We start from the raw sequence: 17,389 nt of genomic DNA on the forward strand, positions 1-17,389 counted from the left end.
AAACACGCAGACTTCGTCAATCGGTCGATCACTACCCAAATAGCATCGCATCCTCGAACGGACCGTGGTAGCTTCGTGACAAAATCCATAGAAATGTGATCCCATTTCCATTCAGGAACAGATAGGCTGTGCAAAAGACCACCTGGTCGCTTCCGCTCTGCTTTCACTTGCTGACAATTCAAACACCGAGATACAAATCTCGCAACATCGTCCTTCATTCTCTTCCACCAGAACTGACTCTTCAGATCGTTGTACATTTTACGACCTCCAGGATGAACGCTAAACCGACTGCAATGAGCCTCTCGGAGAATACGCTGTCTCAACTCCGAAATATCAGGCACAACAATACGGTTATTCATAAACAAAACGTCATCTCTAACCTGGAATTCTGACTGATGCCCAGTTCTGACTTTCTCTATCGAAACCTGAATGCTCGGCTCAGACTTCTGTGCTTCTCTGATTGCAACAAACAACTCCGGCTCGGCTTGAATAGCAAACACTCTGATAGTCTCCCTATCTGTTTCAAACTCTAAACCAGAAGTGCAACAATCATCGACCAACTGAGAAACACCGATAGTTGAAAGAGATAACGAACAAAGCTTTCGGCTCAAGGCATCTGCAACTGCATTCGAATTCCCTGGATAATACTTGATCTCACAGTCGAAATCCTTCAACAGATCTAACCATCTTCTCTGTCTCATATTCAGCTCTGCCTGTGAAAACAAGTACTTAAGACTCTTATGATCAGAAAAGATCTCGAAAGACTCACCATAAAGATAGTGACGCCAGATCTTCAAAGCAAATACAATTGCTGCAAGTTCAAGATCATGAACAGGATAACGAGTCTCGTGCGGTTTCAGCTGCCTCGATGCATACGCTATCACCTGCTTATGCTGCATAAGAACACAACCCAAACCTCGGTTAGAAGCATCACAATACACTGTGAAACCTCCAGTACCCTTCGGAATAGAAAGAATTGGAGCACTGGTCAGTCTCCTCTTCAGATCAACAAAGCTAGCCTCACAATCTGAAGTCCAGATAAAAGGCGCATTCTTCTGAGTCAGCTGGATAATAGGCTTGGCAATAGACGAGAAACACTCAATGAAACGACGGTAATAACCAGCTAAACCCATGAAGCTTCGGATCTCAGGTACTGATGTCGATCTAGGCCAATTCATAACCGCTTCGATTTTGCTGGGATCGACAGAAATCCCATCTTCAGAAATAATATGACCGAGAAAGACAACTCGATCTAACCAAAATTCGCATTTCGATAGCTTGGAAAACAACTGCTCAACTCGTAAAATCTGCAAGACGATTCTCAAGTGCTTTGCATGGTCAGTACGGTTCTTCGAGTAGATAAGAATATCATCGATGAAGATAATGATGAACTCATCTAAATAACGCTGAAAGATACGGTTCATCAAACCCATAAAAACAGCTGGAGCGTTAGTCAAACCGAATGGCATGACTATAAACTCAAAGTGACCATACCTCGTTCTGAATGCGGTCTTAGGAACATCTTCCTCTCGCACTCTCAGCTGATGGCAGCCTGACCTCAGATCAATCTTAGAGTAGACAGAAGAACCCTGCAGTTGATCAAACAAGTCATCTATTCGGGGTAAAGGATACCTGTTCTTAACTGTAGCCTGATTCAATTGACGGTAGTCGATACAGAGCCGCATAGAACCATCCTTCTTCCGAACGAATAGAACAGGAGCACCCCAAGGCGATACACTAGGTCTGATGTATCCCTTGGCAATCAAATCCTCAAGCTGCTCCTTCAACTCTCTCAATTCAACAAGTGCCATACGATAAGGAGCTTTTGAAATAGGTTGAGTACCTGGCACTAAGTCAATGCTGAATTCAACCTCTCGAATGGGTGGCAATCTAGGAACATCTTCCGGAAACACATCAGCAAAATCTCTAACCACTGGTAAGTCAACCAAAGCTGGGCTAGATTTCAGTACATCAACCGCATAAACCAAAAATCCTTCTGCACCTCTCCGTAACAAACGAGTCATAGATAACACTGAAATCAAAGGAATTCTAGATCGAGAACCCTTACCAAAGAATTTCCACTCGTCTGCCATTTCAGGTCTGAACCTGACAACTTTCAGAAAACAATCAACTGTTGCCCTGTACTTGGTCAAAGCATCTATACCGACAATACAATCAAAATCTGACAACCCAAGCACAATATAGTCGAATTCTAACCAATTCTCCTCGAAACAAAATTCACAGTTCCTGACTAGTCGGACAGAAACAATTCCTCCACCCAAAGGTGAAGTAACAGCTACTACTGTAGGCAACAATTCAGTTGGCAAAGCATGCAATAACACATATTTCTCAGAGATAAAGGAATGGGAAGCACCTGTATCTATCAAGACATGAGCAGAATGACCGAAAATCGAACAGTTACCTGCTATGACATCGTCAGGTGCTGCCTGAGCCTGATCCTCTGTCAATGCAAAGACTCGTGCTTGCTGTCTCGGAGGCTGATTTGCACTAGAGCTACCTCCCTGTCTGTTCTGCTGTTGCTGGGGTTGGAAAGAGTGCACTGCAGATGACTGCCTCTCCAGCTGAGCTGCAGGTCTAGACGAACTCCCACTCTGAGCTCTATCTCTATTACGTTGAGGGCACACTTTAGAGAAGTGTCCCGGTTGCTGACATGTGTTACAATTGCCGAAGACTCCCACACACTGATCCGGTGAGTGTCTTCCTCCACACTTGCTGCAGTACAAGGATGATGACCCAGAACTCGGTCCTGAACCGAATTGCTTCGAACCACTGGAACTGGACGAACTGTTCCCTGTCTCTTGAACTGTTTACCTCTTGCCTTGTACTGATCCTTTCTGTTTCCCCCACTGTTTCCACCTTCATACCTCTGCTGCTGGTTCTGATGTTGAGGTGGCTGATTCTGGTACTGAGATGGTTGGTTCTGATACTGCCTCTGCTGCTGAGGTGCCCCCTGATTACCTCTTTGCCTCCACAAGCCTGCTTCTGCTCCCTTTGCGTAATTCATGGCATCCGCAAAGTTGCTAGGCCTGTTGGTGTTAACCAACGTGAAGACATCGGGGTTCAACCCGTTGATGAACTGATCTGCCTTAGCTTCTTCATCTCCGGAAATTAGCGGTGCAAAACGCAACAGACTATCGAACTTAGCCACGTACTCTTCAATGTTCAGATTCCCTTGTCTCAGATTTGCAGACTCTGCTCCCTTATCCTTACGATACGAGATAGGGAAAAACCGCTTATAAAACTCAGATTTAAAAAGAGTCCAAGTAACCTCTGTACCTCTACTCTCAATTGCTTTCTTTGTCATGATCCACCAGCTCTTAGCACCACCACGCAGCTGATGAATTACTAACCTGATTCGGCGGTCATCTGTGTAGTCAATGGAATCAAACAACTGATCCATATCATCCAACCAACTCTCACAGTCAACTGGATTTTCTGAACCCATCAACAATGGCGGATTGAACGACTGAAACCTCTTCAGCAAGGTTTCCATAGGAGTTGCTGAAGCATCCAACTGATCAACATCAGTGCTAGCTTGTTCAGTCGCAGGGATAACTGGTGGTGTGTTTCTGTTTATCACTCGACGAGGACCCATCTGATAATCAAAGGTTAGCACACGAGATATCTCAATCGCTACCATCAGTGCCCTTACAACCGCTTGGAATACCGAAAACCAGTCGAGAACAGAAACAGTTATATCTCAAGTAGATCATGCTTTATTAATTTAAATCACACAACCATGTAATTCAAATAATGCTCAAACAATAAAGCATGCTCGCATGGATTTAAGTACACAATTAAATAATTCAAACACATGCGAGGAGTCATTACACACAGACTCGATCTACCCCGCTCACTCTAGTTCGACCAAGAATCTTAAGGCTCTGATACCACTTAATGTGAGACCTCGATTCTAAACCACTAATCTCGGAGTAAACAACAAGTAAGCGAACAAGAATTCAAGAGTAAAACAATTCAAAAGTTTTTTTTTTTTTTTTTTTTTTTTAAACGCCCGCGCCCGCGCGAGGAACCAAGCTCGCGCGCGCGCGGGCAAACGATCCCGAGACCAACCAAAGGCTCGCGCCCGCGCGAGGTACCAAGCTCACGCGCGCGCGGGCAAACCATTCAGAGGCCCAACGGAGGCCTCGCGCGCGCGCGAGGAACGCCTCGCCCGCGCGCGGAAGGCCTGGGCAGAAATGCTCAGGCTGCAGAAAAAGAAAAGGGATTTCCGCGCTTGGTCCGACATGCCTTCAAATACAATTACAATAACAGGGTGTAGGGAAACATGCCATAACAAGTCATGCTTTCAGAAGGCCTAAAAACGACCAGAAGTCTAAATCGATACAACAACAACATGCTTCGATTTCAGATTACAATCCGAATACAAACTAATTCGAATAACAAAACATATCAAGTTCGAGTTCTAACATGCTTCAATCTTAAACTAGATAAACATGCTAATTCGACTTCTAAACCGAGTCTCACTTCTACTACTTGCCCTCGAAGCTAACCATGCCTCTTCTGACTTGTTCCTGCCCCACCTGTTGCCAAGTACACATACAAAACAAAGCAACAGCCGGATAACCGGTGAGAATGATAATCCCAGTAAAAGCAACATATCAAGTAATGAATACACAACATGCTATCAAACCACATATTCAAGTCGAAGTTAATGATATGCATGTCTTTAAAACCAGGATATCGATTCTGATAAACACGGGAGTATTGCTCTGCTTTTGGGATCCCGAGGATGAGATCACGTAACGACTCACCGACTCTCCCAATCGAGGTGGTGCCACGTATCCCACTCCTCTAGACTTTGAGCAACCATAATGAGTATGCTAGCACTAGGCGAAATACTACAACCTAGGCCACTCAATCATAGTTCCCAAACGTCTAACAAAAAGGGCGGTTCTGCCCGCTGAAATCAAAGTAGGCTCAAGATGAATGCATAACAGAAACATAAACATAAGCCACATAACAAAACTCAATCAATCAACAATTACAAGTTCCACGTACTAGAACAAGTATCAATGCAATATGTGATTTTAAAAAGGGAAACTCGAGAACCAACAGTCCCGAGTATGCTATCCCGCTACGATGACTTCTTTTACCTTTCAATGCAGTAGTTCCAACTCCAGGAAAGCTACAACAAAAGATTGTATCAACAACTATACAATCTAAACAACAACTACGGATCAAGGTAAATCTCATTACCGATCTTCGTCCAACTCTGAAACGATCAATCAGCTGCTAACTCAGGGCTTGACAACTCCAAACGAATCTGTTCAGATACAAGAGATTGATCAACAACAAAGACCAACTTACAAGCCAAGTTCAACAACTCAAAAACGGTTCGAAACCCTCAAAACTCAAACCGACGGCATAACGGCTATAAACTGAACAAACCGGCAACGCAGACAGCAGTTCAATACTGATATCAACTCAATTCAATGCTAAAACCACAACAACAAGACAAACCCAACAAATCTCAAAACCCACATTTTCGAATAATACTTCCAAAAATCATAACAATTCCGAACGTCACTCTAATTCAAAACCGACAGATAATAAACGATCAGAACTCTGTAGAGAACAACATACTCGAATCTAGAACGATTCTAACAACATCCAAAAACTAGAATGTATCCGATCGTAGAAGAACTTACAATATAACAGAGCTCTCACTGCAGTGATCGATAATCTGCCTTCAGAATTAATTTCTAACGGACGGATCGAGCTCGGACTGGATTTTGAAAGCTCAAAAGATCCAAGAGGCGTCTTCAATGGAGGCTCACGGTTGGGAGGAGGAAGGAGGTGACTTGTGAAATAAATATCAAGTGTAGATAATATATAAAATCAACTATTTGCGTTTTAGTCCCTGAAATTTCCAAAATTTGCAAAAAGGACCCTGATCAAAATCGAACCGGCTCGAGAACTCTGTAATCTCTGATAAACTCAAATAAACTCATTTAAGATAAAAACGGGGCGTTACAAAGTTCTTGTATCACTTCTAGCATGGTTCAACAACATAAAATACAAGTCGTGCTACTTAAGCCCGTGTCCTCACTTGCTATGCCTCTATCTCAAGCTATCCTTGTCTTTTCTGACTAGCTCCTGCCCCACCTATTGCCATGCACACATACAAAACAAAGCAATAGCCGGATAACTCCGGTGAGAATAAAATCCCAGTATAAACAACTTTAAACGCGAGATAATAAACGTGAATGCAATGCAAATGGCAAAGGAAGGCTATCAAGCTGATATCAATAAAACTTAGTTCTTTGGGATCCCGAGGAATAAAATAACTATCAAACCACCGACAATCCCATTCGAGGCGGCATCAAGTATTTTAGTCCTCTGACTTTGGTACAACTATAGTGAGTCTTCTGGCTCTGAACATAAATCCATATTCTGTGCCATGAGTCAAGCTGACTCTAGAAATAAATCTACATTCCATGCCACTCACTAAAGCTCTCCAAACGTCATCTGCACTCTAGGCGATGGCTGCCCTCTGTGCTATTAAGGCTGGAGTTCAAGATGAATGCAACATAAGCTGTATGCATTAAAAGCTATAAAACACATCTTAAACAACTAAGCATATCAGCAAACAAAGCAATACAAACAAATAATCACCTAAGAAATATAAAGAAACAAGTATGTGATTGACATGGGAATACTTGAAATGAAAGCTATTTCAAGCGTTCTATCCCATCTGGATTTGCTGTCATTTATACCTTTCGATGTCGTGTCTGACAGTACTTCAAGTCTGAAAACATCATAGTAAAACCATCTATCAAAATCTGTTCCAAAGCATAACAAAATTTCAACTAAAGAACTTCAAACCTTCTAAATCGTTCTCGATTCGAATCGACAATCTCGAGTTCGGAACACTTTGATCAAATCTGAAAAATAGTAGATACAATCTAACCATATCAAATTCCAACTCTAATCATGCTTTGTTCAATCAATAAGAGCAAAATCTTGACAATTTGCAAATCGGCGGCATAACGGCTAAAACCGGCAATCCAAACAATATCCAAATCAATCCAACAATCCAACAATCCAGATAACTTATAATCTCTAACATATCATCTCATTACCATACAAATCAGTATCAATCAAACATGATAGTGTTCGAATTATTCTTCCCAAATTCATATAAAATCCGAACGACAGTCTTTTGTCGAACCGTCTGCGAATACACGATCGGTACAGCTGATATACGCATATATGATAAAATCATAATTTTCCATCTTTCACATAAAAATAAAATCTGAGATATGTGAATAAAACATGTACCAAATCGAAGGTCTCGGAGCTGTGATCGCAGATATATATTTATCTGGAATTTCTGACAACCGGAGCGCGAGTTATCGAAGCTTGAACGGACAAAAATGGCTTGGAAAAGGGTTCAGCCGAGTTCTCTGTTTTTCCTTCTCCAAAATATGATATATCACGTGTGTTCAGAATAATTCAAGTGGAGAATGAGATATATATAGCATATTTGCAGTTTAGTCCCTGAACTTTTGACTATTTGCAATTCAGTCCCCAGAAAAGCGATTTAATTCAATTTCAATCCTTCCAATTTAAGAATTATTAGAATTTAATTCTAAACTCTAAATATTCCCAAATTAAATATTCTCGGATTAAAATTAAATAATCTCGGGCCTTACACAAACAGAGTCATTCTGCATCTGTACCGGAGATTGACTAACAAGAGGAGAGTGACACAACTTTTGCTTCTTATGACTCGGTTCTGGAGCATCTTGACATTGCCCAACTTTGACAAGGTGGCCTTCAATATCAAATTCTTCAGAATCACTGCAAACAAAAGTTTCAACATCATCATCAGAGATAAGATCAACCACTGGAACTTCATATTTGCTCGTTACTGTGTCCTCAGAACCTAATTTACTAGCAACAGACATTTTTACAGAAAATAAAACAGGTAACAGAGAAAATCACTTTCATTCTTTGTGTTATGAGATGTGGCCTACATATATATGGGGAGAATTTAATGAAGTGTAGTGGCGAACTACTTGCATTAAATTTTATGTGTTTTCAAATCATAAAATCAGAAATATCATTTGTAGGTCAACACCTACAAAATATTTGACAATCATTCTTTTCACAGTCGTGTAATAAATGTGGATATATATGGTTGGGAATGTAATGAATTAAAAAATTAATACGATTTATATATGCAGCCTCATTGAATGGTAGAATGATGTGGCCTACAAATAAAGAAGCATTTCCACACAAAACAATATTGAATTAGAAATAAATGAACTTATAACACGATAAATGAGAAAGTAAATTGTCACAAACATCGCTGATATCAAATTTAGAACATGTTTGAAATGATAGCTCAGATATTATGATAGATAGATAAGCACACATACCTGATTACGCGCAAAGTGTGCCACACCAAAAACATTTGAGAGACTTGTCCATGGAATCTATAGTGTCCGTTAGTCTACCACTTATATTAGATAAGTTTGGAAATCAGCTAAAATATAGTGCATACGCACAATAATATTATATATGAAAGTCAACTATCACTCCGTTTCATCCATCATCTTGCTTATCTCATCCGATAACTTTTCAATTTTCATACCGAGTTTGCGATTCTCAACAATTAAATCCGAGACTTGTTTTAGTAGGTCACCTAATTTCTTGATCTTCTTTGGCTTCGATGTGGAAGGTTCTGCTGTAGTAGTACTTGAGGAACTTGATTCATTTATATTGGGAACCTCATCATGGTTCCTCATCGTCGATCGGAATGCTTCCTCCGCCTCTTTTTTAGTATCATAACCTTGGAAACAAGCCCTATTAAAACCAACAACTTGGTCCTGTGTTTCCTTCCATGTATCGTACACTCCAGGCTTCTTTCCAACAAAAACTACGTAGCATGCCTTTTTGCCCTGGAAAAAAAATAATCAAGATAATTTATGTTATAAGGAAAAACATATAAAAATTAATCAAGGAGTAAATCAGTTTCAATTACATCAGTCAATTGATATACGTGCTATTGCCACAAGATTATCTTGAAACCAAAATAATTACAACACTAATCAATATGCTAATTAGTAGCCAATCAATCAATCAAATATACATGTACAGACACAAGTGCATCAAACATGAAATAGGTGGAGCATATACACGTTTGAAAGACACCTAGCTTAATGTTTATTCCATCCTCGGTAAGCAAAACAAACGTATATTCACATTGGTTCCCTTTTCAAGATTTACTTATATGAAAGGGTAAACAATTTTATATTTCAAATTTTTGTTGGCGAAGTGAAAATGTCAGCGCATGGGGTAAAGCATGGTAAATGTTTTTCATATCAGAAAAAAAAATAGGGTTGAAACATAAACAATTTCATCATATTGCTATGAACAACCATTTATTGTAAATAAATGATAAATTAAAAATTCACCATCGCATAGATCTTGAATAGAAGTGAAGGACCAAGTGCTATTGTGAATCAGTCTCCAACGAAGCTTCTATAATGTCGCCCAAGAAAATAACAACAATCCGACCTGCGAGATCTGGACTTCATATAGTTAGTCGGACAGATCAAACGAACTAATGAAAAACGGACATGAAGTGTTCCTATAAGAAGGTCTGATTTTTACCTTGTTTTCGATCGAAGTCCAAGGACTTTGATGCGATTTTTATAGTGTTTTCAAGATTCAGGCGTCATAGCGATGGAGGAGGAAGAATGTATGAAGATCTACGATATTTGGGGATCATGGGTTGAGATAGGTTGTTAGGTAAATAATGTTTGGTCAAGGGGTAAATACGGAATATGAAAATATACCTCACTCTTTTATCCACAATATTATCACATTTACCAAACACCTACACCTTACTAACGTAATAATTAATATCCTTATCTGATACATTATTTACCCTATTTTAATCCTAACATTATTTATCACATCACACCTACCAAGCGAAGCATTGCTTGAAATCGTTGAACCCAAGGAGCAATTTTTCATGTTCTCTGTAATACGTAAGCTTGATTGATAACAACTAAATTGTTCAACTCTTGGGGAAGAAAACTATTTCTCTCTTGAGTGCCTGTAGTTCCAATTATGGTACGCGCTGCCAATTTCACCATTGAAATTTGGCAAGTTGAAACACATATTTAAACGTTAAACGTTAGTTCAAACACCAGCCCAAAAAATAAAAAAACCTTTAATGGTGTGTTTGGTAGGGGTGATAACCGACGGATTATTAATTAGTTCGATGTTTGTCTCGTTTTTACTGCATTTCTGGATAACCCTCGGCCCGTGATACATTCACTGTGCAAGCATGAAATGAGGGGATTGTTGTCCTCAAAATTCGGTGGTATTGTAGTCATTTTCTAAACAGTAGATTGGATTAGAAGTTGAGGTTACCATTTTACCCTTGGCTTTTGCCTTGTGATTTTACCCCCATTTTTGTCTGTCATTTCTTAGGAAGCTGTGCAGCTGCGTTGGAGAAGCAAAAATGGCGATTTGGGAATTTATTTGATTTTTTGCAATCGGGTTTTCAAATTGAAGATAAAATCAACCGCATTGTTGTGTTTCCTAACAAATGTTTGCCGTAAGTTAGTGCTGAATTTTTGTTTGGAAGAGTGAATTCAGATTTGTTTCAAATGTATAATTTAGTTTTGTATTTTGGTTTCTTTAAAGCACTTTACATGCTCAAACTGATTGTTTGCGGGGTTGCATTTGTCGACGACGAGTCCTCTCTTCTGTCCATCAAGGCTCATTTAGCTTCCGACCCCAACACCGTATTGGCTAAAAACTAAACGTAGTCTGTAAGAGAAAAATTTCGTGATCAACAAACTTGAGGAACGAAAGATTCAATTTCCAAGTGTGAGCAAAAATGTCGAGATGTTTCCTTAGCTTTTGGTGGAAACGACACTCAATTATTGTAGAGTTGGGGAAGGTGGTTGGAGGGTATTTTAGTCAAAAAAATTTGTTTAGTAAAGGTAATCCATAATTGAAAAAACGAGTCAAACATACACACATGAATTGGTAATATGTATTTATCCATACATATCCTTGATTTAAACATTCCATTCAATAATATCATCACATGTACCAAGCGTAGCCTTAATCTTAATTAATCCCGATAAAGATATAAAAACCAAAAACCAAACTAAAATCACCTATTGCTAGGTGGGACAAGATAATACACAAGGATCATTAGATTAAAGCAGTCAGCATCCAATCGGTCCTGTTATACAGGATAATATTACCTCTTCGCAGTTTTTGTTCTTGAAACAAGGCACATGGCATGAGAAGCGCCAGCGGCCACAGACAAAACGTTGTACTCCCCCAGTCCATCATCTTCCCAAAGAAACTTTACTTCAACCGGAGACGGTTGTACCTCAGAAAGCCCAGGAACCCCTAGTTGATCATCCCTTGCATTGCCCCACATGTACAACTTCCCTTTATCTGCTGATTCGAAAAACATCAATTTGGTTGTCAAAAACCTCTTTTTTGTTTCTTTTTTCGCTAGGAAGCAATATTCACTAATAAGAATAAAGTTATAGGTTAGGACATAGGAGAAACCTCCAAATACAGAATAAATAGTTAATCAACTTTAAAAAATAAAAATAAAAATACAAATTAATGCTAATCAATTTGTACTTACTCACAAGTCACATGACAAGAAATATGGGGCAAATCTTTTGACTTGCATCCTTAAGGGATGATGTCCAACTTAAAAACACAGGACAACGGCCATGGATTTATAGGTACAATGAGAGCAACACACTATCAGCACCATGGGCATCTCCCTGTTTGATTAGCAACTGCCAAGGCATTTATGTCTGAGATTATATGATTCATCAACACCTAAGTTATTTTTGAGTTCTACTTTCTACATGAGCTATATTGGTGGTAGATTTTCCTTCGGAGGTAGTTACACAAGCTGCATTGATTTCTTTGATGTATCATTGCGCCACAGAAAGAGAAAATAATGACGATTTGCAGCTAGTTATCAATTCCTTGTGCCTTGTAAATTGCATAGTTTAAGATGTAGCACACATTTTCCTTTTAGCATTTTATAACCATTCCAAGCATATGTACCCAGAAAAAATAATGTTCCAGATGAAAGATTATTTATAACATCGATTCCAAATAATAATCAAATCACATAGAATGGACTGCGTACCAGTTATAGCTGCTGATGATGAACCCCCACAAGCAATATAAATGACCCTCTCCTTAGCTAAGGCCTCAACAGGCTCAGGAACCCTTTGTAAATGAAGAGAAGAATGGCCCAACTGGCCATGCCCACCATGACCCCAAGAAAGCACATGCCCTTTTTCTGATATACAAGCCACAATGGCACACGCGATGCGTGTCCCGTAAATATATAATTTGGTAAAGACTCCAAGCAGAGGAAATATGAGTTTGACAGAGAAAAAAATGGAAGAGTAAGGAGTTTAGAGAGAAAATCGATGAGAAAGTAGGAGGAAATGGGACATGGAGAGAGTTTTTTGTCAGTTAGACTGGGGTGTGGGGGTATAATGGGAAAATTTAAAAAAATTACCAAGACACCAAAAGCAGTTTTTATAAGCGACACACACTTAATAATATAGTAAGATAGTAAGATAATACACGATGTAGGAAAATTAGATCCACAGTTTTTCTCCCACATCAATGCATGTTAATTGCTAACTGAAATGTACATGGTTATAAAATTACTATACCTGTCAAAGCAAGAGAATGGTATCCGCCACTGGCAATCTGAATTACACGTTCATCTTTGAGAGCAGGAACAGGTTGAGGTTTCCAGCCACCAACTTTATCACCTCTACCCAGCTCATAGTTGGAGTTTGCTGAGGATACAAAGTATCTGTTAGTGGGCAAAATGCAAAGCTAAAGCATTACAAATAAAAGAAATGAAGCTATCCTCATATAGCAGCCTCATTGCCTTCTCACGTCTCAACCCCCAATGACAATCGAGATAAACAAACTATACAAGGAAAATTTTATAGTAATTAATCCCTGCAATCAACATTTTACAACAATCAAGGTTCTAAAATTCGTTAGGCGCTAGTCGGGCGGCAGACCAGCGCTAGCACCTAGGTGGGGACTAGGCGCCTCTAGGCGGATTCCTCGGATTAAGTAGAAATTGAAGCATTAATATGACATCATCAATTTTATTATGCGTTTAACAAATAAACACACCCCATATGTCCATACAAATCGATTTCTCCCTATTGGTTCGAAATTTAGGGCAATAGAAAATTGAAAATCGAAAGATGAAGTTTGGTGTTAGGGCAAGCCAACAAATAGGCTTTCTTGTTCGACGTTAATTTAGGCCCATAAAAGTTAAAAAAATATAGGTTTAAAAGTTTTTAAAAAAAATTATATTTGAGTTTTTTTTATTAGGCTTTTAAATTAAAGCCCAAACTAAAAGCCTTCTTGGGCGCCTAGGGCCGCCTAGGCTGGCCAACTAGCACTTTTTCAGTGCGTTAGGCGCCGCCTAGGCCGATTTTTAGAACACTGACAATGATTGACAAGTTGAAATTCTAACAGAAACTCAAGTAACTAGTTTTGGCACTCAGTGTAAATGTTTAAAGTATGAGTGGTTTTCTCCCAGGTTAGTCTTTCATTTATGGGTGAAATGAATTGATCGTTGATTTTTGGGTTCATACTTCATACTTCATACATATATTGGCCATAAAAAAAAATGGAATTAACTCATTGGCTCACTTCCATAAACCAAGGAATTTTTAATTTTCATATAATCAATACCATTAAGCTTCTCTTAAAATTGACTTAAACATCTGATAAAGTATATGCATTCCATCCACCCAAGAGGATGGGGTTTTCTACTTTTCTTAAAATTTGAAATAGGGGTCAAGTTATTCTTTATTTCAATATATTAAATAATTTCTTATCAAATGCTGATCAAAACATCATAACTGTAAATTGCATGCATTCTTACCACCCCAGTTCCAAAGTTGTCCCTCTTCAGTCAATGCCATAGTGAAAAACCCACCACATGAAACAGCAGCTACTGGCACAGGCATTGCCTCTACTTGAGTCGGAGTGCTGAGACCACCTGCATGGTCTGGGCCACGATCAGGACCAAGGCCCAATCTACCATCACCTTCATCTCGTCCCCAAATGTAAAGTTTTCCTGCACAAAAATATCATGGAAGAAAAATAAATTATTAAAAGAAGAAAAGGTGGTACACAAATGCAGTATTGAAGTAATATCTGAATGTTCTAGAACAGATAATGCTCAACAGCGGGAATAAATAAATGCTCACAAAGCACAATCGCTCTAATGTTCAGGATTCTCTTCGATGCACTCTTAATGAAGAGAGATATTGTAACAGATCCAGGAAAGTAAAGCCCAGTGGATACTGAAACCCCAACTTACAAAGTATACAGATGATGGCTAGTAAGAAGACTTAGTGTACAGAACGTAGGGAAATAAATTAAGGGAATAGAAGGGACGTGGGTAAGTTAATTATTTCGCACTCAAAAAATCCTTCGTTTTGTATGCTAGCATGGACACGGGAAGGTTTGGAGTGAGATACCTCCTTGTTGGGTACTGCGAGTTATTAGCATATCTTTGCATTCAATTTATCAACATTAAATCGTTACAGCTATATTTCTCTACCACAATTACTGTGGAAGATCTGTGCTCTTTGTGACTAATTTCAGGTTAACAAGAGAAACTAAGAAATCCAAGCTTTTTGTATCAGTGGTATCACTAAAATAAAACTTAATTCAAGTGATACAGTACGGATACCATGTAAAATACTTGTCATCATAAAATTCAAGAAGAAATACATGGGTTGCGTGTTAGGGTTCAGAAACCAAGACTCTTTCCTATCACAATCGTATTCCGATTAAATATACTTCAGAGACACTGACATATCCATATCCATATCCATATTAGCAAATATAGATACGTTTTCAAATAGCAAAAGGTCTCGTCAACTTCCAAAAATTTCTGCAATGATGTGTCGAAAAATATTTAAAAGACTAATTTCAAACTTTTAATTGAAAATAGTTGAAAGCTCAACCAAAGGCCACAATTGTGAAGCATCTACGTGTCTCATTAAGCTTTTAGCCCCTGGTGCTCAAGAAAAATAAAAGGATGGACATCAGATGCTCAAAAACTAAGCTGGTAACAAATGAATATCTAACCAGATTTTGTGATAGCCGCAGAATGTGTACCACTGGTAGCAATATGACATATCTCTTCAATCCAAGATCCTTCAACCATTTTAGGCAAGAGTTCTCTGTGATACACAGAATGTCCAAGAGCACCAAACCCACCATAACCCCTGAAAAACTTTATTTTGTGAAAAGAATATCAGGATTTGTATAGAACAATCCAACCCAAGTATCATGGAGGTGCTTAAACACATGATGCATACCTTAGTTGGTTCATTGTAATTTGTGAACATTATCCTACAAGACATCTCTATCGATAAAGGAAAACCAAATTAATAACAGGAAGTGAGTTTATTGTGCTAAAGCTTCCTTAACTTCTCCACACAAGCACTAATATCTGAACAGAGTGAACTAGACGTTCATGGATAAATACTTAAACGGTTCCACTGCAAAGATGGAAACCTTGTGAATGATGATGGAGCAGCTTTAATTTCATAAAATAATGCAAGTATTTCAACATGGGAGCAGACACACGCATTATGAATTATTTGTGCTGTATGAACATTACACTAATTGTTAGGCTTTGAAATAACAAAAATGAGAAGCTAATAGATGTGAAGAAAAACACTCCATGACTTTTGATTGACATTCATATTAGCTGTCGCACGCAGTGAGTTAAGGAAAATCATCATCATCATCACATCTCGTGGTCATCATCTCCATCTCTCCATTACAAACATGAGAAATCACCAAAAAAAATTGCAAATCAAAGATATCATTGATAGGAATGGTGCATCCAAAATCAGCTGGGCACCAAATAATCAAGTCTCTATTTTTAAGTGTAAACAGATATCTTTAGTCATTGAAAAGGATCCAACAAGCTCCAAAATTGAAAATACTAAGTCGCTAATGTCCAAATACCGCAAACTTTCTTTCCTCATTTGAGAAATTCAAACCAAAATGTCATCTCAATTATCATCACTTACTATTATTACAATTATAAAACAATCAATCAAGGGTGAGATAGGAACTGACCAAGTGAAGACACGGCCGAGGGAATCGAGAGCAACAGAATGCAGACCACCGAGAGCAATATTTCTGACACGGGATTCCAAATGAGGATTCAGAGTAGGCACAAACACCGAATTTTCATGTCCAAACCCGAGCCTGCCGCCGTCACCTTTTCCCCAAATCCATAGCTGTCCATCCACCACCAAGCCCGAGTGGAAAAGCCCACACGAAATCCCCACTTCGATTGCGGACCCATTGGAATCCGAGAAACGCGCGAGGCGACCGGGAGTCGCCTCAGACAGGCGGAAATTCTGCGGAAGATGCAGGGTGGCAACTGGCGATGGATATATTCGGCTTTCCTCGACGCCTCCGCCGAGTTGCCCGGAGGCTCCGCGACCCCATGAGAAAAGCTGGAGGGCGACAGATTCCTCGGCAGTGGTAGATGAAATGTCGAACAGAACTGGAGCTGATTTCGCGGCGGCGGAGTAAGGGCGGTGGCGGCGGAGCAACGAGGAGTAAATGTTGCGTTGGCGAAAGGCCATTGATTACTGGAGTTTGTTTCTAAGTTCCATTTTGATTTTGCGAGGTTTTAGAAATCCGGAAAAAACCGATGGCCCGATACGATCGGTTCATACAGGGCCGGATTCGTTTTATTTGGTTTGTCTCGACTCTTGAGCAAAAAAAATCTGTTATTAAATTTTTATATCAAATATTTGAGAATTTTTTTTATATTTTGAAAATTCATTATATAATATTCTATCAATGTGGTTAGCATAACATCATCATTTCTAGAGGATAATTCATTGTCCCAATTATGTCCCTAAAGAATTCTTGGGGCTGAAATTGTCCCTCGCCTTTTAAAATATGTTTCAAAAATATCCTCCCATTAATTCTCTCGGTTAGACCTAACGGAATCAACACGTGCTTGTCACGTGATATTGCACCCCTCCAATTAAAAGCCCCGAATCCACACGTTAAACCTAATTCCCAAATCATTTCCTCTCCATTCCTCGTACCTATTTTATGTGAACCCTAATTCCCAAATCTTTGGCTCTCGATTTTTCTCCAAGTCACCGTCTTTGCTTCGGTGGTTGCCTGCAAGACGTCATCGGCGGTACAAGAACGTGTTGATTCCGTTAGGTCTAACCAAGAGAATTAACGGGAGGATATTTTTGAGACACATTTTAAAAGGTGAGGGACAATTTCA

At 39.2% G+C, this 17,389-nt stretch overlaps 1 protein-coding gene and 2 long non-coding RNA genes across 4 annotated transcripts; all 3 read right to left on the reverse strand.

Moving 5' to 3' along the window:
• Positions 1-6,242: 6,242 nt before the first annotated feature.
• On the reverse strand, positions 6,243-8,512 carry LOC140867380 (uncharacterized). Its single transcript, XR_012145130.1, has 4 exons — positions 8,427-8,512; positions 7,324-7,845; positions 6,868-6,926; positions 6,243-6,790 (listed from the first exon to the last, which is right to left on the reverse strand). It is a non-coding gene; the product is annotated as an uncharacterized lncRNA (long non-coding RNA).
• Positions 8,513-8,591: 79 nt separating this feature from the next.
• LOC140894336 (uncharacterized) lies at positions 8,592-9,914 on the reverse strand. The gene is made up of 3 exons (XR_012153788.1): positions 9,664-9,914; positions 9,465-9,576; positions 8,592-8,948 (listed from the first exon to the last, which is right to left on the reverse strand). It is a non-coding gene; the product is annotated as an uncharacterized lncRNA (long non-coding RNA).
• A 1,138-nt stretch (positions 9,915-11,052) lies between these two features.
• LOC140865378 (RCC1 domain-containing protein RUG3, mitochondrial) lies at positions 11,053-16,756 on the reverse strand. 2 transcript variants are annotated; one of them, XM_073270000.1, is made up of 6 exons: positions 16,207-16,756; positions 15,202-15,341; positions 13,985-14,179; positions 12,741-12,869; positions 12,200-12,355; positions 11,053-11,478 (listed from the first exon to the last, which is right to left on the reverse strand). In XM_073270000.1, exons 1-6 carry the CDS (start codon positions 16,722-16,724, stop codon positions 11,276-11,278), a joined length of 1,341 nt encoding a protein of 446 aa, XP_073126101.1. In that variant the 5' UTR covers positions 16,725-16,756; the 3' UTR covers positions 11,053-11,275. The 2 variants fall into 2 exon arrangements, with proteins under 2 accessions (XP_073126101.1, XP_073126100.1); XM_073269999.1 differs by having other exon boundaries at positions 11,053-11,481.
• Positions 16,757-17,389: the final 633 nt, after the last annotated feature.

Source organism: Henckelia pumila, chromosome 4 (assembly GCF_033568475.1).
Source record: "Henckelia pumila isolate YLH828 chromosome 4, ASM3356847v2, whole genome shotgun sequence".
Lineage (NCBI taxonomy): Eukaryota > Viridiplantae > Streptophyta > Magnoliopsida > Lamiales > Gesneriaceae > Henckelia > Henckelia pumila.